Raw genomic sequence first — 26,524 nt, 5'->3', positions numbered from 1 at the left:
TAATAAAAAGGTCAGTTTATCAATAGATAATCAGCTTTGCAAAGTAAATGCATACAAATAGACAGAGAACACTCAGTAATAAAAAGGTCAAATTGTCAACATATAATCAGCTTTGTGTAGAAGAAACAGAAACCAGATCTATACATCAGGTTTCAGATGAGTGTCAGATACTTCATGAATATGAAAGCCATGCACTGTGACCAAAAAATAGGGAAAAACCCCCCAACTAAAGAAATAAACCACCATCCATCACCAATATAAAATCATGTATTATGCGACACTCAACTTGTGAACGGATTACATTTACTAGAACAAACTGTCGGCAAAAATTAAATGTGAATGTAACACTTTTTTAATTGCACGAGTCCAAAACAGTCATTTGCAAAGGAAACCATTTCCTTTCCCAACGTTTGTTCTCTTTCACTTATTAGTTTGAGTTGGCTGAAAAACTGTTGAGAATTACTAGAAGATTCTACAGGAAATTAGTTTATTATTTTCTTCAGAGTCTGGAAATCAAATATTTATTTCATTTCCCTCAGAAATGCATACGTTATATTACGACACTAACTACAACTTGCTTGCACCATGCATAAACAAACGACAGAACACTCAATAATAAAAAGGTCAGTTTATCAATAGATAATCAGCTTTGCAAAGTAAATGCATACAAATAGACAGAGAACACTCAGTAATAGAAAGGTCAAATTGTCAACATATAATCAGCTTTGTGTAGAAGAAACAGAAACCAGATCTATACATCAGGTTTCAGATGAGTGTCAGATACTTCATGAATATGAAAGCCATGCACTGTGACCAAAAAATAGGGAAAAAACCCCCAACTAAAGAAATAAACCACCATCCATCACCAATATAAAATCATGTATTATGCAACACTCAACTTGTGAACGGATTACATTTACTAGAACAAACTGTCGGCAAAAATTAAATGTGAATGTAACACTTTTTTAATTGCACGAGTCCAAAACAGTCATTTGCAAAGGAAACCATTTCCTTTCCCAACGTTTGTTCTCTTTCACTTATTAGTTTGAGTTGGCTGAAAAACTGTTGAGAATTACTAGAAGATTCTACAGGAAATTAGTTTATTATTTTCTTCAGAGTCTGGAAATCAAATATTTATTACATTTCCCTCAGAAATGCATACGTTATATTACGACACTAACTGCAACTTGCTTGCACCATGTATAAACAAACGACAGAACGCTCAATAATAAAAAGGTCAGTTTATCAATAGATAATCAGCTTTGCAAAGTAAATGCATACAAATAGACAGAGAACACTCAGTAATAAAAAGGTCAAATTGTCAACATATAATCAGCTTTGTGTAGAAGAAACAGAAACCAGATCTATACATCAGGTTTCAGATGAGTGTCAGATACTTCATGAATATGAAAGCCATGCACTGTGACAAAAAATAGGGAAAAAAAAACCAACTAAAGAAATAAACCACCATCCATCACCAATATAAAATCATGTATTATGCAACACTCAACTTGTGAACGGATTACATTTACTAGAACAAACTGTCGGCAAAAATGAAATGTGAATGTAACACTTTTTTAATTGCACGAGTCCAAAACAGTCATTTGCAAAGGAAACCATTTCCTTTCCCAACGTTTGTTCTCTTTCACTTATTAGTTTGAGTTGGCTGAAAAACTGTTGAGAATTACTAGAAGATTCTACAGGAAATTAGTTTATTATTTTCTTCAGAGTCTGGAAATCAAATATTTATTTAATTTCCCTCAGAAATGCATACGTTATATTACGACACTAACTACAACTTGCTTGCACCATGCATAAACAAACGACAGAACACTCAATAATAAAAAGGTCAGTTTATCAATAGATAATCAGCTTTGCAAAGTAAATGCATACAAATAGACAGAGAACACTCAGTAATAAAAAGGTCAAATTGTCAACATATAATCAGCTTTGTGCAGAAGAAACAGAAACCAGATCTATACATCAGGTTTCAGATGAGTGTCAGATACTTCATGAATATGAAAGCCATGCACTGTGACAAAAAATAGGGAAAAAAACCCAACTAAAGAAATAAACCACCATCCATCACCAATATAAAATCATGTATTATGCGACACTCAACTTGTGAACGGATTACATTTACTAGAACAAACTGTCGGCAAAAATTAAATGTGAATGTAACACTTTTTTAATTGCACGAGTCCAAAACAGTCATTTGACAAAATATAACTTCGATAAAGATTTCCCTTAACAATATGGTTTATTAGCAAGACAGGTAAGGACAGTTATAGAAAACAAACAACACTTTGAAACCAAAGTTTTGACAGTAGCATCAACTTTTGTTATAAAGAATGGAAAACGACTCGTTATAATCTTGTAATTAACATTTTATCAGAATTGTATGTTTTCAAACATTCAATTAGTTCACAACAATAATTAAGAAAAAGGTAATGGGCTCTAAATCTTCCTAAAAACATGATCAAATACTGAACATCTGAAATGTTTACTTAACATGCATGCCCCGCCTCCCTACACAAAGTCAGATAACCAAATACAAAGAGAGATCAAAGAGAGATACAAAGAGAGATCACAGTCAGTAATTAGCTGCAGAGTCTTCATGCATTCAAGAAAAAAACAATAGTATGCACTGCATTTCAAAAAAAAAAAAAAAAATTCCAAAGATCTATACAGATAAATCATTTGCTCAGTTAAAAAAATCACTGAAAACAATGATTTAACATTAGGCCACATACACAAATCAAAAAAAGAAAAGAAAGAAATATATGAAATAATATTCATCATGAAATGTTTTGTCATAAATTCCACATGAATAATCAAAATCACAATTAAAGTAAACAGAATCTCACACATGCTTTCTCTTAAAATTCACAAGATCTTCATACCTGTGCTATCACATTATCAAAAACAAATTTGACACAAACTGAAAAAAAGGTATTTTAAACTGTCATGCAAATTTGGCTGTATTTGTAATAAAAGTCAACACTGTGTCCATTCCCACATTCTCACAAATCCACCAAACTTCTTTGTCTTGTTCTTTTCTTTATAATATAACACTTAACCCGTTCACTGTCAGGGAAACTAACTCCTGCTGCCAAGAAATTTTCAGTGAAAATGGGTATAAACTAACAAAAATGCTACAGGCTATGTTCTTTTGGTCAAATGTATCCAAACAAAACATTTCTGAAATGATGGGATGTACAGATCATGATTTTGAGCTGGTTAAACAATGAGGTATATTTTGTAGTATATCATGTAAATTTTGTTTCTTGGTCACAGAAAGCGTAGCTATATCACTGTGAATGTTCACACACAAGACAGAATAACAACACAAACAAGCATACAAACAAAAAAATCCCACCAAAATAAAGTCCTAGTACCCAAGGTGTTTGTTACTGAACTAACATAACAATCAAAACTATAGAGACTACACACGTTTTTGGTACAAACTGTGAGCAAAAATCAGTCTCGAACACCCCCCTACCCCCACATCCCCTTCAACCTCATCTCCCCCTCCACTCCCTACCTCTCCTATGCCTTTTCTGTCCTTGTCAAGCTCAACAAACTTATCAAAAAGATAATTTGGTGGCCAAACTCGCCTTTTCCCTTTCCCACGCCAACTTTCTTGACCACCCCACCCCCTCTCACCGAGGAGTGGTTCAGAGAGTTTGTTTCGTCCGTTCACTTCTGTGTTAAACCAAGAACAGTCATTGTCTACGGCATGACATGGGTCATCATTTAGAGTCTTGATTTGCCTGGACATCCCCTAGGTTGTGAGGGATGTCCTCTGCTTGTTCACTTCGTACGATGATTGCATTGGCAGTTGGTCAACACTTTGAGCCACAAATCATGCCAGATACCATACTGAGACAGTATTCAAGTTTATTCATGACTGAAATATGGTCTTCTTTTGGCTTTGAAAACAGATGATGCTACATGTTAATTCATGACTGAAATATGGTCTTCGTTTGGCTTTGAAAACAGATGATGCTACATGTTAATTCATGACTGATATATGGTCTTCGTTTGGCTTTGAAAACAGATGATGCTACATGTTAATTCATGATTGAAATATGGTCTTCTGGTTTGAAAACAGAGGATGTTATTTCTGTTTCTGGCTGAAGAAAAAATGTTAACTTGTCATGGAGGCAATACTGTCACCTGTCATGTAGGTAATACAGCTGCAACTACATTATAATGGGTTAACCTGTCATGTAGACAGTGAAAAGGTTAATAAACATCTCCAACACTCCTTTGGAATATGTGGTAAAATGAAAATGTTCAATGCATTTCAAAATTTGGACAGATAACTGCACAATCTAGATATTTTAAAAGAAAACAACACAAAATCTCTTCTTGCACTTATTTAGAATGTAACGTCTCATACATTTGGCAGATATTGCAATATTCTGCCTGTTACTTTTCAAAGACTTTTAATACACATTCTGTCTTGCACTGACTTGGAATACACTGTCCAAGTCTTTCATAAACATGAAGAATATCACACTATCATAAAATGGCTTGTTTATCCCCTCCTCTTGATATCAATTTGGAATGGGAACTTTCAAAGATATTCAAATTCTGACAGACAGACAGACATTCTGGACTCCTCTGTTTAGATACGTTTTTTTCTGTCACACCTTGATTCTTTAACAAGCATACAAAAAAAGAAAAAAGAAAAAAACGTAGACTCACTTTGTTCACATACACATGTCAAAAATTGTTCAAAACTAGGGAAAACGTTATGTAGACTCACTTTGTCAGCAAATGAGAGTAAAAAATCGTTCAGAACTTTGGGAAGTGCCTGGACAGTCCACACTTTTCGGCCAGAAAAGCGAGGGTGACCAGACAACAGAAGCCGACGGTCCACTTGAGGAAGCTGGTGCCAGGCCCCCCTTTCCGCAGGTGCAGCATCCAGCGGGGTCGGCTCAGACCCTGGGAAGGCTGGGTGGCGGGGCGTGACCCCTCCAGGGCCCCATAGTCCTCGCTGCTCAATGCCTGGGGTCGGATCTTCTCCAGGATTTCTGCGGCCACTCGGAGGCCGGACTGCACGGCCCCGCTCATGTAACCGCTCCAGGATGTGGCCGTTTCCGTGCCGGCAAAGTGAAGCCTGCAACACACAGCCAGGGGGACTTTATGGAAATGCTTCAAGAAAAGTGTTGCGGAGGAGGAATTTTATTTATTTCATGTCTTATTACACACAGTGGAAGAGGAATTTTATATTGTGTCTTGTTACATACAGTGGATATTACAGGGTATGTCAATTAATTCAACTATCATACCATGGATGTGCATCTTTCTCATTTTTTTCTCTCTCATTCATGCACTGCAACTCTCACATATTACTCACATCTATGAGTGGGCTTCTACTTTTGTAGCAGTTTTTACCTCGCCATCTAGGCAGCCATACTCAGTTTTCGGGAATGCACATCTTTGTGATGACACCCATGTTCACCTTTCAAAGGGCTGCATGATGTCACCTTTGTGATGACACCTATGTTTACCTGTCAAAGGGCTGCATGATGTCACCTTTGTGATGACACCTATGTTTACCTGTCAAAGGGCTGCCTGATGTCACCTTTGTGATGACACCTATGTTTACCTGTCAAAGGGCTGCCTGATGGCCTTGGCAAAGTAGGGCATGGTTCCGGCGGGCATGGAGCAGGCAGGGCCCCCCAAGGAGTAGGGTTCCTCATTCCAGTCCTTCTCCCTGTAGTCCAGGTAAGCGTACACACCTTTGCCAAAGTAGTCGGCCAGCTGGTCCAGCACTGCCCTTTGCCGGGCTTCTGCCTGTTAAATGAATCATAACAGCAGTTTATTTCTACAGCACCTTTCATTAAAATAAAATAATGCTCAAGGCACATCACATGACAAGAATATAACAAAATGAAAACATTTTGCACAAAAATCAAAACCACAGGTAAAAAAATGTCCTTAACAAACCCATCTGTACAACGTACTGTCACCCAAAACAAATAGTTTACTAAAACATCCATTATCATCCATTTGATTATAATACCAAGCGCCTGTGCACTTACAGTCAAATGAATACAGGTGCACACACACACACACTGGCTCACACTCACACACACAATACACACACACACACACACTTTACTAAAACATCCATTATCATCCATTCGATCATAATACCAAGCGCCTGTGCACTTACAGTCAAATGAATACAGGTGCACACACACACACACTGGCTCACACTCACACACACAATACACACACACACACACTGGCTCACACTCACACACACAATACACACACACACACACACTTTACTAAAACATCCATGATCATCCATTCGATCATAATACCAAGCGCCTGTGCACTTACAGTCAAATGAATACAGGTGCACACACACACACACACACACACTGGCTCACACTCACACACACAACACACACACCCACACACACACACATATATATATATATGCATACACATATGCATAAACACATGCATATACAGATACGAATATATACATATATATATATACATACATACACACACACAGACATATATATACATATACATACATACAGATTTAGATTCATACTTTAAATATGCATGCATTAATTTTAAAGTTAAAAAAGAAAGAAGTCTGCTGTGACAAAACGTAACACAATACAATACTTACTGACTGCTGCGACCATTCCACTTTGACGTCGCCAGCAATGAAACTGACCAGGGCCGGACTCCCGTTGTGCAGACAAGCATCAGCCACAATGTTCACTGGCCCTGACGAGCAGTTCGGTATTGTCGTCATTCCTCCATTCGACACCACCTCACCTGAGAAGCCGTCCGTTCGCCAGAACGCCTGAATGTGTCAAAACATGTTTACGGCACTCAGGCAGAGATTAAGGAATGTTATATAAGATCTAAAACAAAAATTAAAATAAGATATTTATGAGTACATATTTCAGTATTGTATTTCTTTTTTTGTCACAGCAGATTTCTCTGTGTGAAATTCTGGCTGCTCTCCACAATTTTATTTGTTTTTCCTATCAAAGTGGATTTTTCTACAGAATTTTGTCAGGAACAACCCTTTGTTGCCATGGGTTCTTTTATGTGTGCTAAGTGCATGCTGCACACTGGACCTTGGTTTATCGTCTCATCTGAATGACTAGCATCCAGACCACCACTCAAGGTCTAGTGGAGGGGGAGAAAATATCAGCGGCTGAGCCATGATTCGAACCAGCACGCTCAGATTCTCTCGCTTCCTAGGCGGACGTGTTACCTCTAGGCCATTACTCCATTCAAATTATTCAAATATTACACAGTCTAAAATGAAATCATTGAAATAAGATATTTAAGAGTATATATATTTCAGAAATACGTATATACAAGATTGAAAATCAAAGCACGCAAACAAGATTATGTTGAGGAATACATCTTTCAGAAATGTCATGGGAGGTCTAAAATAAAATAATTTAAACAAGATATTTAGGAGCACATATTGCAGAAACATTATACAAGGTCTAAAATCAAATCATTCAAAAATGATATTTAGGAGTAGATATTTCAGAAATGTTATACAATATCTAAAATCAAACACAAGATAGGAGCAGATATTTCAGAAATGATAAACAAGGTCTAAAATCAAAATCATTCAAACAAGGTATTTAAGATTAAATCTTTATGTGATAAATTCAGTCTAGCTTGATATTTTTATAAGTGCGGACCTTGCACATTGTGAGAGACGAAACAAATCTCACCTCCTGGTATGTCACAATGATTTTGACAATGTTTCCCCAGGCCATCCGCCTATACATCTGCTTCTTGGTCTCAGGCAGAGGGGGGCTGAAGGTGATCTTTTCTAAACAGCACCGTTCGGGGAGGACACAACAAAAAAACATATACAGCCTAAAAGACAATACAATGTCATCTTACACACCATAATAATAATAATAATAATGGATACTTATATAGCACACTATCCAGAAATCTGCTCTAGGTGCTTTATAAAAACGCTTTTGTTAACATAAAACATTACATCAATGTTACATACACACACCAAAATGTGACTACACACACACACACACACACACACACACACACAGTGACACACACACATACGGCATACATACATTTTAACATACATGTGTATCTAACAGCTACCCTGACACATATGCACACATAGGCAGGCACAAACTTACATAAACACATGCACGCACAATACACATTCATACACATGCATGTAGTTATGTACACATACATATGTATACACACATAGTCAAGCACATCTAACACAAAGGAAGTGGACCTGCCACAATTAAACTTATTACCATCTGACAACTAGATTCGAATTAAGTCCCCTAGCATTAATTACAGAGTAATTTCCCTTTTTTACTATCTGTACCAAAATGTTTGCAAATAAATAAAACTTCCAAGCTTAGCAAAAGAAGTTCCTGTTTGAACAAAAAATGATAATAATGACTGCTCTTGTTGTTGGGTCAGAATATCAGATCAAAGTGCCAAGTTTAGATAATACAAAAATTATAAATATAACAGTAAATGCTGTTTGCATATAATTAGGCTTCATTTTTTATTTTTTTGTGCCCATCCCAGAGGTGCAATATTGTTTTAAACAAGATGACTGGAAAGAACTGAATTTTTCCTATTTTTATGCCTAATTTGGTGTCAACTGACAAAGTATTTGCAGAGAAAATGTCAATGTTAAAGTTTACCACGGACACACAGACACACACAGACAACCAAACACCGGGTTAAAACATAGACTCACTTTGTTTACACAAGAGAGTCAAAAAACAACAACAACCTTCCTTGAGTATGACTTCAAAGAAAACCTGCACTGTAGGGATCATGGGCTGTTATGACATGTTTGGAAGCCAAGTGGCTAGATCTTGGATCTGAGGGTCCTGGGTTTGAGTCCTGGCTGCGCTGGGTCAGTTAAGGGTGGAGATTTTTTTTTTTCTATTCTCCCAAATCAACATTTGCTTATCTGCTTATGCCTGAACTTCCTTTGTGAATATTTACATGCAGAACACAAAAAGCCCACATCAAAGATCATTTAACCCATGTCAGCATTTGCTGGATTATGGGAACATCAGTCCACCTGGCATTCACACCTCTGAAAATGGAGTATGGTTGCCTGTATCCCACGCACTTAAAAACCCAATCATAGATATGAATGGGAGTGGAAGTTGCAGAAAATGAAGATAGGAAAACCTCCCATACAGAACATCATTCACAGCAAAGTCCACTTGCAGAAAGATGTTAATGCTACAGCTACAAATCATGAACACAGAAGGGGTGGGGGGTGGGACGGGGGGGTAGAGAAAGAGAGAGAGCGTGAGAGAGAGAACTGAGAGAGAGAGAGAAAGAAGAGAGAGAAGGGGGAGAGAGAGAGAGAGCGAGAGACAGAGAGAGAGAGAGGAAAGAGACAGAGAGAGAGAGAGAGAGAGAGAGAGAGAGAGTCTCCAGACAGATGAATGTTCCTAAGTCATCAGACTTCTCACATTTTCATTCGTAACAGATACTGTTTGGGTATGCCAACTAAAAAAAGAAAAGAAAAAAGAAAAGAAAAGAAAAGAAAACATAGTTCTGTATTATTCAGAGCCAAAGCATAATTGTATCTGAGAGAGAGAGAGAGACAGACAGAGACACACACACACACACACAGAGGCAGAAAGAGAGAACTGACAGATAAACACCATGAGTGAACAGTCAATGCCACAGCAGAAGTGTTCAGGAACAAGGCAGAGATCCCCACCACCACCACACAAGGCAGTGACCCGGGCAGACACTCACCGTACAGAGGAGGCGGCAGTGCCAGAACTGCAAAACCAGCTGTGTAGCTGTGACCCTTGGCTGTGGTCACCTTCACCCCTTTCTCATCCTGGACACACACACACACACATATCCATACACACACACACACATACACACAAAGTGTACACACACACACACACACATATGCACACATACACACACATGAAAGAAGTTCCAAGCCTTTGTACTGTTTCTGAACGATTGTTTTTTTTGTGTTGTTTTTTTAAACTGTCACCATTTGTTCTAACACAGCACTTGAAAAACGGTCAATCACCTGTGCTGAAATCCTAAACACACAAACATGCATTCAGTGGAACACTGCAGAAATGTCCAGTAATGTTAGGAGGCGGCAGTGCCAGAACTGCAAAACCAGCTGTGTAGCTATGACCCTTGGCTGTGGTCACCTTCACCCCTTTCTCTGAAAGAATCTAACTATTCTGACAGAAAGGCTCTCATTCTGTCTTCAGTGACTGTCAGCCGGTGGGCCTGTTTGACTGATCATGTAGCCAGGTCACTCAGTACAGTACATGTGTCTAATGCTAACGTCCATATTCTAAATATATTTCTGTTTAATAATTACGATGTAATACATAATTGCAATGTTTTTAAAAGCGAATATGTGAAATGCTTTTATTTGAGAACATATGTTTATTACTCTTGTTTAATCAAGTTATCCGTGTGTGTGGGGGGTGGGGTGGGGTGGGGTGGGGGGGTGGGGGTGGGGTGGGGGGTGGGGGGGTGGGGGGTGGGGTGTGTGCTGATTATCTGGTTGTGGTTTTCCGCAATTCATCTTTATTCTTATCTTATCTGTCTATTATAATCAATGTGCAGTATAGTAGGCTATGTTTATAATTATATTCAAATAATGTTTCTTAATTCTTTCTGTTTTTACATTAAGAATACTAGTTATTACCTGCAGTGTGTGGATGTATGTATGAAACGATGTATGTGATATTTTTTTACATTTGTATCTTCGTAATATTTGTAGGGGCTGTTGTTGGCTTTTACAGTTATGGTCCCCATTGTTTACTTGTCTATGTTGTGATAATGCACCTGACCAAATTTCTCCAGTTGGAGATAATAAAGTTATTCTTATCTTATCTTATCTTATCACTGACTGAATTAGTTCTGATGTATTAATCCCCACTCAAAACAGCAACAACAACAACAACAAAAAAACCCACCCAAAAAAGCAGCTACAAATTAGTCAACATGACTTCATTTATATCCCATATTCTATGATATTCAAAAGAAGAACTTTAGGACTTCCTTGAACTAAAAAGAATGTCCAAGCAAGTAGGAAACCTTATACAGAGGGAAAAAAAGAGAAGAAATAGCAGTTGCCGTACTATTTCAAGAAGAAGCTAAAATAGTAGTTCTTCTTCGTTTTGTGGGCTGCTACTCCCACGTTCACTCGTATGTACATGAAAGGGCTTTTACATGTATGACCGCTTTTACCTCGCCATGTAGGCAGCCATACTCCATTTTTGGGAAGGGGGTGGGGGGGTGGGGGGGGGTGCATGCTGGGTATGTTCTTGTTTCTATAACCCACTAAATGCTGACATGGGTTACAGGATCTTTAACATGCCTATTTGATCTTCTGTTTGTGTATACACATGAAGGGGGTTCAGGGACAAGCAGGTCTGCACATATGTTGACCTGGGAGATTGGAAAATTCTCCACCCTTTACCCACCAGGCCCCGTTACCAAGATTCGAACCCGGGACCCTCAGATTGAAAGTCAAATGCTTTAACCACTCGGCTGATGCAAGAAAACGACGTTCATCAAGAAAAAAAGTGTACTCCTCCATGAACATTTTTTTTCTTTCTCTCCCTAAAAAAAAAAAAATAAAGCAACAAACTAACAGTCAAAAAGATCTTCAACTGAAAAAGAAAATATCCATGGGAACGTGTCATATTTCTTAAAAGCACATTAACAAAATAATCTGGTTCTCTTTCATAACTAACGATAGGAAAAACAAATACAACTGCATGCAGGAAAAAATACAAAAAAATGGGTGGCGCTGTATTATAGCAACGTGCTCTCCCTAGGGTGAACAGCCCGAATTTCACACAGAGAAATCTGTTGTGTTAAAAAGAAATACAGATACAAATTCAAATAACTATAAAAAAAAAAAAAAATAAAAAAAAAAGTCCTGTCTTCTTCCACGCACACAGCAGCACAAACATGAATAATTGAAGAGCGAAGGGAGAGGGGAGATTCCTTAAAAACAGACAATCCAGTGAAGCAGTTGTGACATCAATATAACTGCCTGCCTGTCTGTATCTACTTTGTCTAAGTGGTTCTCTGTGCCAGATATCAGCGATCCAATAACTGCTCCTACCTGCTCAATGGCAGCCACCGGCTCTGCCAGATGTACGTTATCTTCCCCAATGCTTTTCGCCATCAGCTGTGATACCTGCTGGGCTCCTCCCTGTTTTAACACCAGAGAAACTGTCTGTAGCATTGCACACACACACACACACACACACACACACATACATATAATATATATATCACACAAATCTTTCTTTCAATTATCTTATTTTATTGTTCTTTATTTTATCATTCATTTCCCCTAGCAAAAAAGTTTTTCTTTCTTTTCAAACTATGTTCTGACACAAGGTGGCAGAATGGTTAAGACACTAAGCTGCCAGTTTAGAGTCTGTAAGTGTGTGGGTTCGAATCCCACTCTTGCCCTTTCTCCCAAGTTTGACTGGAAAATCAAACTGAGCATCTAGTCATTTGGATGAGACGATAAACCAAAGTCCAGTGTGCAGCACACACTTGGTGTACTGAAAAAGAACCCATGGCAACAAGAGTGTTGTCCTCTGGCAAAATTCTGTAGAAGAAATCCACTTTGATATGCGCACAAAGTTAATATATAAGCATGCGCTAAAGGCCTGACTATGCGCGTTGGGTTATGCTGCTGGTCAGGCATCTGCCTAGCAGATGTGGTGCAGCGTGTATGGAATTGTTCGAATGCAGTGATGCCTCCTTGAGAAACTGAAACTGTACTGAAACTATCCTGACAATGCCATTCACATGAAAACTAATTCACAAGCATGAAGGAAACCAGAATTCACAGCCAGTTTATAATCATGTATGGTAATAAACATACAGTTCAGTTCTGTTATTCAAGGAGGCATCACTGCGTTAGGACAAATCCATATACACTACACCACATCTGCTCTGCAGATGGCTGATCAGCAGTGTAACCCAACGTACTTAGTTAGGCCTTGAGGGGAAATAAAATAAAATGATGTATAAGATACATAAATAAATTAATTATATAAGTAATTAAATCAATGAATTGATACATTAAAATAGTATGTGTAATTAAAAAGGAATAACAATATGCATAACAAAAATGACAAATGTTAATAAGTAAATAAATAAACACATAAACAAATAAATGAACATGATAAACACACACACACACACACACACACACACACATGCTTGAAACTCACGCATACACACATTATCACGGACTCAACCATACATATCCACAACTTGTAGGTAGTTTGCCCTGTTACATGATAACATTTTCTGTAAGCAATAATATTACAGACTGGTCTACTTTTACAACATTACAATACACAGAAAAAACATATTTTCAGCAATGAACCAGGAAATGTTACAGAATGGAAGAAATGTCACTGAAAATTTATATAATATCAGTAGATTTTTTGGTTGTTATTTGTGCGCTGCTTTGTGCAATGAAATGAAGCATAATACCAGTTTTTTTCCCCCTCAATACTATAAGCTCATTCACTAAAATGCATGAATATGCTATTACAAGTAATGATAATCTTTTCAAGACTTCAAGATTACTGGCTTCAAACAGAAGAATCTGGTATGGGCAAGACGGGCGCAAGAGCCGAGTGGTTAAAGCGTTGAACTGTCAATCTGAGAGTCCCGGGTTCGAATCACGGTGACGGCGCCTGGTGGGTAAAGGGTGGAGATTTTTACGATCTCCCAGGTCAACATATGTGCAGACCTGCTAGTGCCTGAACCCCCTTCGTGTGTATATGCAAGCAGAAGATCAAATACGCACGTTAAAGATCCTGAAACTTATGTCAGCGTTCGGTGGGTTATGGAAACAAGAACATACCCAGCATGCACACCCCCAAAAACAGAGTATGGCTGCCTACATGGCGGGTTAAAAACGGTCATACACATAAAAGCCAACTCGTGTGCATACGAGTGAACATGGGAGTTGCAGCCCACGAACGCAGAAGAAGAAGAAGACGGTATGGGCAAGTGGTAATAAAATAACATTCAATCATCACACACTCAACATCTAAAAATCACTGAAAATAATGGCGGCTCATGCATACACTCTCCCCAACCCCAAGCCCCACACACCACCACCTTAACACACACACATACACACACACACACCTTCCACACTGAATTACTACAAAACATAATAGGAAGACCAGCACAGAACTAGTGCACTCAACCCTGCTTATCTAATACTGAAGGAGAGAAATGCAATAATAAAACACTAAAAATAAGAATAACAATACTAAAACTATACATCATCACCACACTAACAACAATTACCATGGTAGCATAGTCACAGACATAAACGATTACAATGAAACAAATAAGAGCACTCTTGTATGATTTCACATATAAAAATGGCTTGCAGCTAATCATCCTTAAACCTTCTTTTCAGGTGTTAATCAATCACAAAAACATATACTATCTATGACATGAATCATCCTTCACACACACACTCACACACACACAGACACAAACACACACACTTACACACACACAGACACACACACTCACACACATACAGAGTCAGTCAGACAGACAGACACAAACGAACACACACACATTCCTCACGACAAAAAGAACCAAAACCCCAGCAGTGCCAGTGCTCTAATTCCTGACAGCTCTATCTATATCCTTTCCTGACAGCTCTATCTATAGCCTATTCATCAGAAAATAAAGTCAATAACAGGTGTTATAGTGTGCCAGCAGTGTCACTCCCCACCATCCACACTCTGTCACCCCCCCCCACCACCACCTGCACTCTGTCCCCTTCCCTCCCCATCCCTTCCCTCGCCACCCCTCCTTATCTCCCTTCCCGCTCCGTCCAAAGCCCAGTCTTTGAGGTTGCGCCGACACCCGCGCCACCCTCCCTCCTCACCCCTACTTCCTAGTCGGCCCTCTTTGGTCAGCGACGCAGCGTCACCCGCCCCAGCTATAGGAACACGTGCAGTTACGTGATGTCCGCCACAATTCCCGTGTTCGAAACAGACGAGCACGGCGGCCTGTCTTTCAAGTCGTTCCCCATCTCCCCGTTCACGAACAGGGCTGAGCTAGACGGCAGGACTTCAGAATGTAAGCTAGTGAAAAGTTATGCTAATTCGAACTTTGATCAAGCAGGCTAACAGGCCCGGAGTTTTATTGTCCTGTCTCCTCAATCTCTTTGTGACGTAAACGGGTGAAGTTGTCATCATAGAATGTGTATAGACAAGTGGGTTGAAGTAGCGAATCAGATCATTCTGTAGCTTGCATTAGTATACACAGTATGTTGGGGGAAGGGATAAAACCAGTCAGCACAGCCACTTCTTAGCTGTCTCCCAGAAGAACTGACTGACACAGGGTGACTGACTGATCAGTGATGTGAGGAACAGGGAAATCCCTGTTAGGCTGTGAGTACACAACTTGTAATGCTTTTATGTTGTGTTGATAACTTAGTTGTCTTGGGAAACTATGTTTTATGTCAGTGGACAGCCAGTTTAAGTTGATCTTGTGGCTTGTGGAAAGAAAAGGGGTTAATGTGTGAAAGCTACCCACTGAGAGAAGTACTGGCCTAAATCTTTTGAGTCCCCCCCCCCCCCCCCCTTCTATTTGGTTACAGATATCTTGTTCTGTATTTTTGATGTATACATACTTGTTTTGTATATAGTAGGTGGTGTTGGTTCAGTGTGAACTGAACAGATCTATAGGCTAACACATTGTCAGTGTGTGTTGAGGGTTTTTCATGTGTGTGTGTGTGTGTGTATGCACATGGGGGTAGCAGCAAGTGTTGTGGAACACATGTTTGAGTTATTGGTAGTTGTGGTAACATGTGTAGGAGTTGTGCTTTGTGTCAGTGGTTTACTTTGTTCAGACAAAGTAGGAAGGAACATTGTAATGTGATTAGTGAGTTGGCAAACTATGAGAGCATTGAGGGTCAGTGCTATGTTGTTGTTGCACATTGCTGTTTACCAGATATGTTGGAAGTAATAACTTCCTTACATGTACTTGTGTTGGTGGTATACCTTGTGAAGACAAAGAGATTTGTTTGCTAATGGTAGCACACAGTTAAGTTGAATGATGGGTAACATGAGTTGGAACACAGGGTTGTATTGGTCAGTGATATGTTTTGTACACAGTATGGTAATTGGTATGTCACTGCTGGTGGCAGGTAAGCTTGATGAAGCTTGTACCTCACATAGATCTTTGTGTGAGAGTAGTGCATACTGGTGGACATGTGATGAAAGGTGCTGAGAGGGTATAGGCCTTTTATGTCAGTGATGTCCAGATATTTGAGATTTTATCTGACCTTGGTTTTGGTTGTGTGTTTGTGTTCCAGGTGTGCTGCTTTAGGTTTAGGGTGAATTTTACCATGCTGCTTATAGGTGCTGCTTATAGGTGCTGCTTTAGGTGTAGGATGATCTTTTTACTGTGTGCTGTATTGTAAAGTAAACACTCTATAAAAACCACTCCATGTGGCCCTGCTATTGATGTGAGGAGAGAGTGAGTGAGTGCATGATTAGTTGATCCTATATCCCCCTGCATAATTCCCCTCTCTCTCTTCTGTTAGAATCGAACCAACACACTCTCAAACACTTTTTACAACTTGGCGTCGCCGACAGGATAGGCAGGTAGAGTGATTTACTGACACAATAGGCAGGTTAAGTAGTTAGTAGGACTTAAGCAGCACACAGCCAGGTAGCACAGCCCAGTAACAGCCCAGAGATGACAACCCCAACTACAGTGGCGCAGGAGTTTCCCATGGGGTGGTACGTAGCACCCACACTGCCAGTATTCACTGGTGAGCCAGGCAAGATGTCGGCTGAGGACTTCATCGTGGAGGCGAAGAGAGTCCTGGCTGCGTACCCCATGGGAGACGAGATGGCTGCCTACTTTGTGTACAGCCATCTGCAGGGAACCGCACGCAGGGAGCTGATGCTGCGGGACCTGGAGGAGACCAACACCCCAGAGAAGGTGATCAACATTCTGCTGGGGGTGTTCGGTGACGGGCGGCGTGTCACCACACTGCTGTCCACCTTCTTCAGCAGGGAGCAGTTGCCAGAGGAGTCCACCTTGGACTACTCCCATGCTCTGTGCAGCATGGGGAGGATCATCCGGACGAAGAGCACTGGGGCCCTCACCGCTGAGATGCTGAGGGACCACTTCATTGATGGCCTCTGGAACCTCCTGCTGAAAAGGGAGCTGCGCCAGGTAGTGAGGAGGGAGCCACACACCACCTTCATCCAGGCGAGGGATGAAGCCGTGAGGCTGCAGCAAGAGTTGGAGGAGGACCAACGACAGCAACAGGCCAGGGAACAGACGGCACAGTTAGGAGATAAACTGTTACTGTTAGAAGAGAGTATTAGGTCCATGCAGGGGTTAGTGTCAGATTTAGTCAGTCAGAGAGATGGGGCTGTGATAGGGAAAAGGGCTGTGGGTAGGAAGAGAAGGAACAGAGGTAGGAAAGGGAAAGGTCAGTCAGTGGTGGGAAATGGGATTTCCCCAAAGGTGGGTAAGGTTCTCCCCAAGGAAAAACACAAAGATTCCCATAATGAGAACCAGAGAGACTTGCCCAATAGTCTCAGGAGGCAGGATCCGAGTCTGAAAGAAAAGACTCCAGTCAGGACAAGGGTTGACTGTGAGGATGATCCTTGCCAGGGTGAATGGGTGCTGCTGCCCATACCACCTGATCCAGGAATTCCTGGTACATGTGCCACAAGGGAGGGCACAGGTGATGGAGACTGCCAGGATGCAGTCAAGTCTCCAGGACGGTCACACAGACCGGTGGTAACTGGTTTGTGTGAGAATGGCACCAGGTCTCATCCGAAGCCTGGGGTGCACGGGACATGTGTAGGTGCCATGGTCCCAGCTCAGACTGACAGGGTTGGGAAACTGTCAGGGTCAACCTGTAGGGCTAGAGCTAGGGACAGGTTTGATGCGAGCCATCCGGCATTGACTAGAGTTGTTGCTACAGCCTGCTAGGGGAATGTTGGAATTGGGGAAAATTGTGTCATGTTATGGGTTTTTTATTGTTGTTGTTTTCCTTCATTCCAGGGTTTGTGGTGGCTGATGTGTCAGCTGGAACTCTGTTGATTTTTGCATTGTGTAGCTCTGTTTGATTTTTTTATGTATGCTTTTCTGGGTTATGGTGTTATGTACAGCTTTATCATTTTGAAATGTATTTATGGTGGTTTCTTTTGTCCTGTATTGTCTTCATTTTCACATGTTTATGTTTTTGCTAATTTTTGGGTTAGAGAACTAATCTCCCCATTAGCATTAATTGATGACGGCAGTCGTCAGCATGTGGTCAGCAGCAATGAGGACATTGCATTCAAAAGCCGGGGGTGGGTGTTATAGTGTGCCAGCAGTGTCACTCCCCACCATCCACACTCTGTCACCCCCCCCCCCACCACCACCTGCACTCTGTCCCCTTCCCTCCCCATCCCTTCCCTCGCCACCCCTCCTTCTTATCTCCCTTCCCGCTCCGTCCAAAGCCCAGTCTTTGAGGTTGCGCCGACACCCGCGCCACCCTCCCTCCTCACCCCTACTTCCTAGTCGGCCCTCTTTGGTCAGCGACGCAGCGTCACCCGCCCCAGCTATAGGAACACGTGCAGTTACGTGATGTCTGCCACAATTCCCGTGTTCGAAACAGACGAGCACGGCGGCCTGTCTTTCAAGTCGTTCCCCATCTCCCCGTTCACGAACAGGGCTGAGCTAGACGGCAGGACTTCAGAATGTAAGCTAGTGAAAAGTTATGCTAATTCGAACTTTGATCAAGCAGGCTAACAGGCCCGGAGTTTTATTGTCCTGTCTCCTCAATCTCTTTGTGACGTAAACGGGTGAAGTTGTCATCATAGAATGTGTATAGACAAGTGGGTTGAAGTAGCGAATCAGATCATTCTGTAGCTTGCATTAGTATACACAGTATGTTGGGGGAAGGGATAAAACCAGTCAGCACAGCCACTTCTTAGCTGTCTCCCAGAAGAACTGACTGACACAGGGTGACTGACTGATCAGTGATGTGAGGAACAGGGAAATCCCTGTTAGGCTGTGAGTACACAACTTGTAATGCTTTTATGTTGTGTTGATAACTTAGTTGTCTTGGGAAACTATGTTTTATGTCAGTGGACAGCCAGTTTAAGTTGATCTTGTGGCTTGTGGAAAGAAAAGGGGTTAATGTGTGAAAGCTACCCACTGAGAGAAGTACTGGCCTAAATCTTTTGAGTCCCCCCCCCCCCCCCCCCTTCTATTTGGTTACAGATATCTTGTTCTGTATTTTTGATGTATACATACTTGTTTTGTATATAGTAGGTGGTGTTGGTTCAGTGTGAACTGAACAGATCTATAGGCTAACACATTGTCAGTGTGTGTTGAGGGTTTTTCATGTGTGTGTGTGTGTGTGTATGCACATGGGGGTAGCAGCAAGTGTTGTGGAACACATGTTTGAGTTATTGGTAGTTGTGGTAACATGTGTAGGAGTTGTGCTTTGTGTCAGTGGTTTACTTTGTTCAGACAAAGTAGGAAGGAACATTGTAATGTGATTAGTGAGTTGGCAAACTATGAGAGCATTGAGGGTCAGTGCTATGTTGTTGTTGCACATTGCTGTTTACCAGATATGTTGGAAGTAATAACTTCCTTACATGTACTTGTGTTGGTGGTATACCTTGTGAAGACAAAGAGATTTGTTTGCTAATGGTAGCACACAGTTAAGTTGAATGATGGGTAACATGAGTTGGAACACAGGGTTGTATTGGTCAGTGATATGTTTTGTACACAGTATGGTAATTGGTATGTCACTGCTGGTGGCAGGTAAGCTTGATGAAGCTTGTACCTCACATAGATCTTTGTGTGAGAGTAGTGCATACTGGTGGACATGTGATGAAAGGTGCTGAGAGGGTATAGGCCTTTTATGTCAGTGATGTCCAGATATTTGAGATTTTATCTGACCTTGGTTTTGGTTGTGTGTTTGTGTTCCAGGTGTGCTGCTTTAGGTTTAGGGTGAATTTTACCGTGCTGCTTATAGGTGCTGCTTATAGGTGCTGCTTTAGGTGTAGGATGATCTTTTTACTGTGTGCTGTATTGTAAAGTAAACACTCTATAAAAACCACTCCATGTGGCCCTGCTATTGATGTGAGGAGAGAGTGAGTGAGTGCATGATTAGTTGATCCTATATCCCCCCTGCATAATTCCCCTCTCTCTCTTCTGTTAGAATCGAACCAACACACTCTCAAACACTTTTTACACAAAAAAAAAAAAAAAAGAAAGAAAGAAAAAAAAGACAATCATAAACAATCATAATAACAACAACAGCAAAAACAACAACAATAATATTGATAATAATAAACAATCATAATAACAATAATGATAATGATGATGATACTACTACTTCTAGATTACTACTACCACTACTGCTACTACTAACAATGAAAACAAGTATTTCTGAGAAAAGATACAGAATACTATACACAAGAAAATGTGTGCAACTGTTTACACAAACATACAACCCTATGCCTCCTTCCATTTGTAACAGCAGACTTGCAGCAACATGCATACAATGCATCACAGAAGATCTATACACTGCAAGTCTGGAAGAAAGCGTAAAGACTGAGACTGTAATTGTTCCATGCCGAGTATAATATAAACCTTACCATGCATGTGCATGTTTACAAACGCATGTTTGTACATTTGTGTATATATGTGTGCTCATGCAGGTGTAAGTGTGTGTGCTGTGCGTGGCATGTGTGTGAGAGAGCAAGTAACGGGAAGTGTTGAAGGGTGAAAAACTGATGAACAGAAATGCACGTTTCAGTGCAAGCTGTCAGCAGCAGTGTCTGCACTGTGTCGGCAAGAACAACTACAATCATCAATACCTTGATGGTACCCTCTTGTGCAGCGTTCTCTTTGGTATCCAATATTTTCTCCAGACCTTCACCAGCACTGACGTCAGTCAGAAAGCACAGGAGAGATATCTGAGATGCTTCCACTCCATACATCATTCTGTTTAAAATCTGGAGGGTATCTTTTGCCCCTGGGACATAGAAAATGACGTCTAAACTTCAGACAAGTTAAAATATTGAGCACTGAAAGTAGCGTATGACAAAATAAACAGCATCAGGGGAAAAAAGATGAAAAAAACACAAACAAATTCGTTGGGTCAGTGGAGCATTGAAAGTATGGTGCCACTTAATATGAACATAATCTCATGGTATTTGCTGAAGTCACCAAACCTTTCACTGAAAAGATGGTGTTTGAAAAGGCCTGTTGAAAAGCATACCAGACCATTCCATCAATTCAAAACAAAAGAACAACAAAGTAAATAAAAAAACACTGACACTGAGTGAGTGACTGAATTTTACTGAAAACATGGGGAACTGATGTGTAACTGCTAGCTAAAACTTGTCAAATTTGGAAAGCATACAAGTTCTAAACTACACAGCATCTGAGAAGACAAGTGATGTAAGTTGCTTGCTTGTCAAATGAATATTAAAAAAAAAAAAAAAAAATTGTGGTTGGTGAAGTTATCTAAGTGATCTACTTATCAATGACAATGATAATAAAACCCTGATCAATTATGAGAAAACCATGAAAGCTGTACTATGACATGTGGACTGAATGGATTTATCATAACTAATAACTCTAATATAAAATAGCATATACAATTCCAATGTAAACAAAAGAATGATTTTTACTCTTACACCACTGATGTCTCTCTCTCTCTCTCTCTCACTTTCTCTCTCACAGAGATGGGCCCAATAACCAAGTAGTTTAAGTGTTGGACTTTCAATCTGAGGGTCCTGGGTTCGTATCACGGTAAAGGCGCCTGGTGGGTAAAGGGTGGAGATTTTTCCGATCTCCCAAGTCAACATATGTGCAGACCTGCTAGTGCCTGAACCCCCTTTGTGTGAATATGCACGCAGAAGATCAAATATGCACATTAAAGATCCTGTAACCTATGTCAGTGTTCGGTGGGTTATGGAGACGAAAATACCCAGCATGCATGAACCATGACAGAGTCATCGGCAAGTTGATGTTGGTCGTGTAATGGAAAGAAGAAGACATATTGACACACACATGCTCAATTCATATGGTATAAACATACGTAGACTTTCATACTGAAAACACACACACACACACACTTTCAGAAACATAAACACACTCATATGCACAAACGTACACACAAACACTCACACAAACTAACAGTAACAACCAAAACATTCAAGAGACGGAGAGGGAAGGAGTGAGAGAGGGGGAAGAATGGATGAAACAGAATGCACTGTGACAGAACACAAATGACAGGCAAAAACAAAACAAGGCAAGACAAGACAAAGCGAGGCAATGCAAGACAAGACACAACAAGACAAGACACGACAAGACAAGACATGACAAGACAAGACACGACAAGGCAAGGCGAGGCAAGGCAAGGCAAGGCAAGGCAAGGCAAGGCAAGGCAAGACATGGCAAGGCAAGGCAAGGCAAGGCAAGGCAAGGCAAGACACGACAAGACACGACAAGGCAAGACACGACAAGACAAGACAAGACAAGGCAAGGCAAGACACGACAAGGCAAGACACGACAAGACAAGACAAGACAAGACACGACAAGGCAAGGCAAGGCAAGACAAGACACGACAAGGCAAGACACGGCAAGGCAAGGCAAGGCAAGACAAAGCAAGGCAAGGCAAGGCAAGACAAGACACGACAAGGCAAGACACGACAAGGCAAGGCAAGGCAAGGCAAGGCAAGGCAAGACAAGACAAGGCAAGGCAAGGCAAGACAAGGCAAGACAAGACAAATCCGTTATTATCAAGGGTAATACCAGTAGATAAAGTGCATACTTTTAACATCCAACCTTTACCTTAAGTAGGGACTAAATCCAAAAAGGCAAAATATTGTAAACAAAGGGAAAAAAATATCAGATATAAAACATACCCTGTGTGTAGCACGTTTCCTTGACAAAGTGTTCCACTGTGATGGAATCCCATTCCTCGGCCTTGGGGCAAGCATACGGATCAGCAGGATTGATCTGTTTCCTGAAACTTTCAACCTGCCCAGAAAATGTAGCAGAATCAAAATACATGACAACAAAATTTTGTAATTTCAAATGTGTGTGTGTGTGTGTGTGTGTGCACGTGCGTGCATGTGTGTGTGTGTGTGAGAGAAAGAGAGAGGGAGACTGTGTGACTGAGAATGAGAGAGAGTATGTGTGTATGTATAAGTACATGTGATCATACACACATGCTCTCTTCTTCTCCCTAAACTCTGTGAACAGTCAATGGGGCACCACAAAGCAGAACACATACATGTTCTTGAAAACAGGCAGATCATCATTCAGAATATACTACAGTCAAACCAGACTGAAGAAAATCATCTCTGTTTCGTTTCTGTTCTATATCATTTTCTTCTTTCTCTATTCAGTGACTCAATACATAAAGCTGCAGAAAACCTTTTACATTTTGCTAACCTTCCCTCCGTCACCAACACAGAAATGCCATGATGGGCACAACAGCCGAGTGGTTGAAGCACTGCACTCTTGCATCTGAGGGTCCTGGTTTCAAATCCCAGTTGCAGCATCTGGTGGGTGAAGGGTGGAGATTTTTCCTGTCTCCCAGGTCAACAGATGCGCAAAACTGCTTGCGCCTGAACCCCCTTCATGAGATTACATATGCAGAAGATCAAATAAGCATGTTAAAGATCTCATGATCCATGTCAACGTTCAGTGGGTTATGGAAACAAGAACATACCTAGCTTTCACACCTCTGAAAATGGCATGGTAGCCTAAACAACAGGGGTAAAAATGGTCACATACATAAAGGCACTTTGAGTGAAAACATACAAGTAAACAAGGGAGTAGCAGCCCATAAACACAGAACAAAAAGGAGCAGCTGCAGAAAACCTTTTTACACTTTACTGACCCCCCCTTCATCATGAACACAGAACCGACATGCAGTGGAGATGTACTGACCGACCTTATTCAAGAAGCGGTACAGATCGATGAGGGCGAAGGGCGACAGGGACAGGAGGTCACTGGTGTTGTGAGAAATGGACAGCCCTGCCACCTGCTGCACTTTCTTCCCACTGGTGTACTGGGGGTGGGTCTCCAGTCCCAGCTCCAGAAGGAGCGACATGATGTGAGGCTGACATCTGGACATCAACAGTTTCAGTTTAGTTTCAAGGAGGTTTCAAAGGGTGTAAACTGATCCATATACCACATTTGTTTAAAAAAAGAAAAAAAGAAAAAAAAAGAGTAGATGTCTGACCTTCGCATAACCTGAACATGGTGGTCAGGCCTTGAGGACAAATTTGTGTTCTTTTTTGTTCTTTTTTTTATACAGACTCACTTTGTTTACACAAGTGAACCAAAAACTCTTCAGGTACAGCCTTACAAAAGATTCAGACATTTTCTGTACATTCTGCAGTATCCACAGACTTTTCACATTTGTTCTCAAGCTTAATATTGCAGTTAAAAAATATATCAATCTCTTATTTTTAAAATTTGTCAACAGAAATTTATTAGAAGTGAACCTAGGTTGACACCCTTACCCTGCCCTTCCACCCCCACTCCCCAACCCCAAGAAAAAACCCATCCACAAACACACGCTCTTAGTGCATGCACAAGCATGCACACACACAACCAGGTATATATCACACAGAAGTCCAAATAACACGTCCCTGCAACCACATACAGAAATAACACATCCCTGCACACACACACAGATGACAGATGACAAAGAGCATCACCTTCCAACCCACTGTCCACCAACATCCCACAGGTCAGTTCCATTACAGGATTTCAGAGGCACAGTCTCTGTCCGTCCCCCAACACGGTCTGGAAATAAATCATGATAAAAACATACACTGGTTATTTTATTATTATTATTATTATTATTATTATTATTGTATTTCTTTTTATCACAACAGATTTCTCTGTGTGAAATTCGGGCTGCTCTTCCCATGGAGAGCGAGTCGCTACACTACAGTGCCACCCATTTAAAAAAATTTTTTTCCTGCGTGCAGTTTTATTTGTTTTTCCTATCGAAGTGGATTTTTCTATATAATTTTGCCAGGAACAACCCTTTTGTTGCAGTGGGTTCTTTTGCATGCCAGACCATCGGCTGCCCAAAAGGCTCTTCTATGACGAGCTGCAACAAGGGAAGAGATCACACCGAGGTCAGAAGAAGCGCTTCAGAGATACTGTGAAAGTCTCTCTGAAAGCGTTTGATATCAACCCTGACTCCTGGGAGGAATCTGCAGTGGACCGTGACAAATGTCGCGCTGCTGTGCACAAAGGCGCCAAGTTGTGCGAGGCCAACAGGACTGCTGCAGCTGTTCAGAAGAGGCAGGCCAGAAAGTCACGGGCAAACAATGATATGCCTGTCTTTGTCTGCCCCAACTGTCAGCGAACATTTTGTGCGCAGATTGGACTATTCAGCCATCTGCGCATTCACAGATACATTCATGAGCATTCCCCCACACCACCACCACCCTCCCCCAGCTGGATGACAACGATGGTCATCATTGATCTCGATGGACAGACACCACTACCTGAGGACAGATTGTAATTACACTGTCATGTATATGGGACTTTAAAGGTTCTGACAATGCACAACCTGGAAGTTCTGGGGTATTTTGACACTGAAATATGATAAGACACGATGACAACAAGCTGAATAACTTGAATAAGTTAAAACTTGCACTACATTTGATTACAAACTCATACATATATACAAAATATATGTAATAATTTCATGAACATGCAAATATGCATTGTTATTGATTCTGAGTTGAAATAACAGAAAAATGGAACATGCACAGGAAGTGTTGATTCAAACAAACATTCTGATCATTTTCAAGACGTATGCCACTGGCACGCATGGCATAGCTGAACTGGAGAGTTATTTATGACAAATTCGAGTCTAGGCACTGTACGTTCTGCACTATGCAGCAGATCTAATGCGCAAGCTCAGCAAAGGGCAGAAGTCGAGTAACGCCTGTGTCACTGATATTCACTGTCTCAGAACAGGAAATGCCGGAACCAAACCTTTTGCTTCCAGAACAAGAACTCGAATATTCTGGTCTCTTTTCTTCAGGTGGTAGGCTGTGGTGAGGCCCGAGATTCCGCCCCCAACCACCACTACATCATATTCTTCTGCCATCCTGAAAGTAGAACTTCGTTCTTGGTTGTGCAGTCACAGCCACGAACTGTTGCTGGTGGAGTTTATAGACCTATTAATAGTCTGACGCTCTTTTATTCGGTCACATGCTGCCGTCAAGATCACATGTTTGCATGAACACAAACTTTAAAATAGATTTGTATCATTACTTGAGCAGCGACTTCTATATAACTCATTCGTCTGTGGTGCATGATTAACGAACCCCTCCCCCCCACCTCCCAGTTTAAGGTGCCAGAATAATGAAACCGTATGATTGTGGACCCTCAA

The 26,524-nt window shown here is 40.9% G+C and overlaps 1 protein-coding gene across 1 annotated transcript; it reads right to left on the bottom strand.

Moving 5' to 3' along the window:
- Positions 1-26,524, bottom strand: LOC143280770 (putative flavin-containing monoamine oxidase A). The gene is made up of 11 exons (XM_076585448.1): positions 26,125-26,524; positions 24,825-24,912; positions 24,053-24,227; positions 23,016-23,130; positions 20,958-21,115; positions 12,167-12,256; positions 9,802-9,889; positions 7,746-7,846; positions 6,668-6,847; positions 5,621-5,808; positions 1-5,128 (listed from the first exon to the last, which is right to left on the bottom strand). The coding sequence occupies exons 1-11, from the start codon at positions 26,237-26,239 to the stop codon at positions 4,804-4,806; spliced, it is 1,623 nt and encodes a 540-aa protein (XP_076441563.1). The 5' UTR covers positions 26,240-26,524; the 3' UTR covers positions 1-4,803.

The sequence above is a fragment of the Babylonia areolata genome, chromosome 1 (assembly GCF_041734735.1).
Source record: "Babylonia areolata isolate BAREFJ2019XMU chromosome 1, ASM4173473v1, whole genome shotgun sequence".
Taxonomy (NCBI): domain Eukaryota; kingdom Metazoa; phylum Mollusca; class Gastropoda; order Neogastropoda; family Buccinidae; genus Babylonia; species Babylonia areolata.
This window is presented reverse-complemented; position numbering and strand designations above follow the sequence as displayed.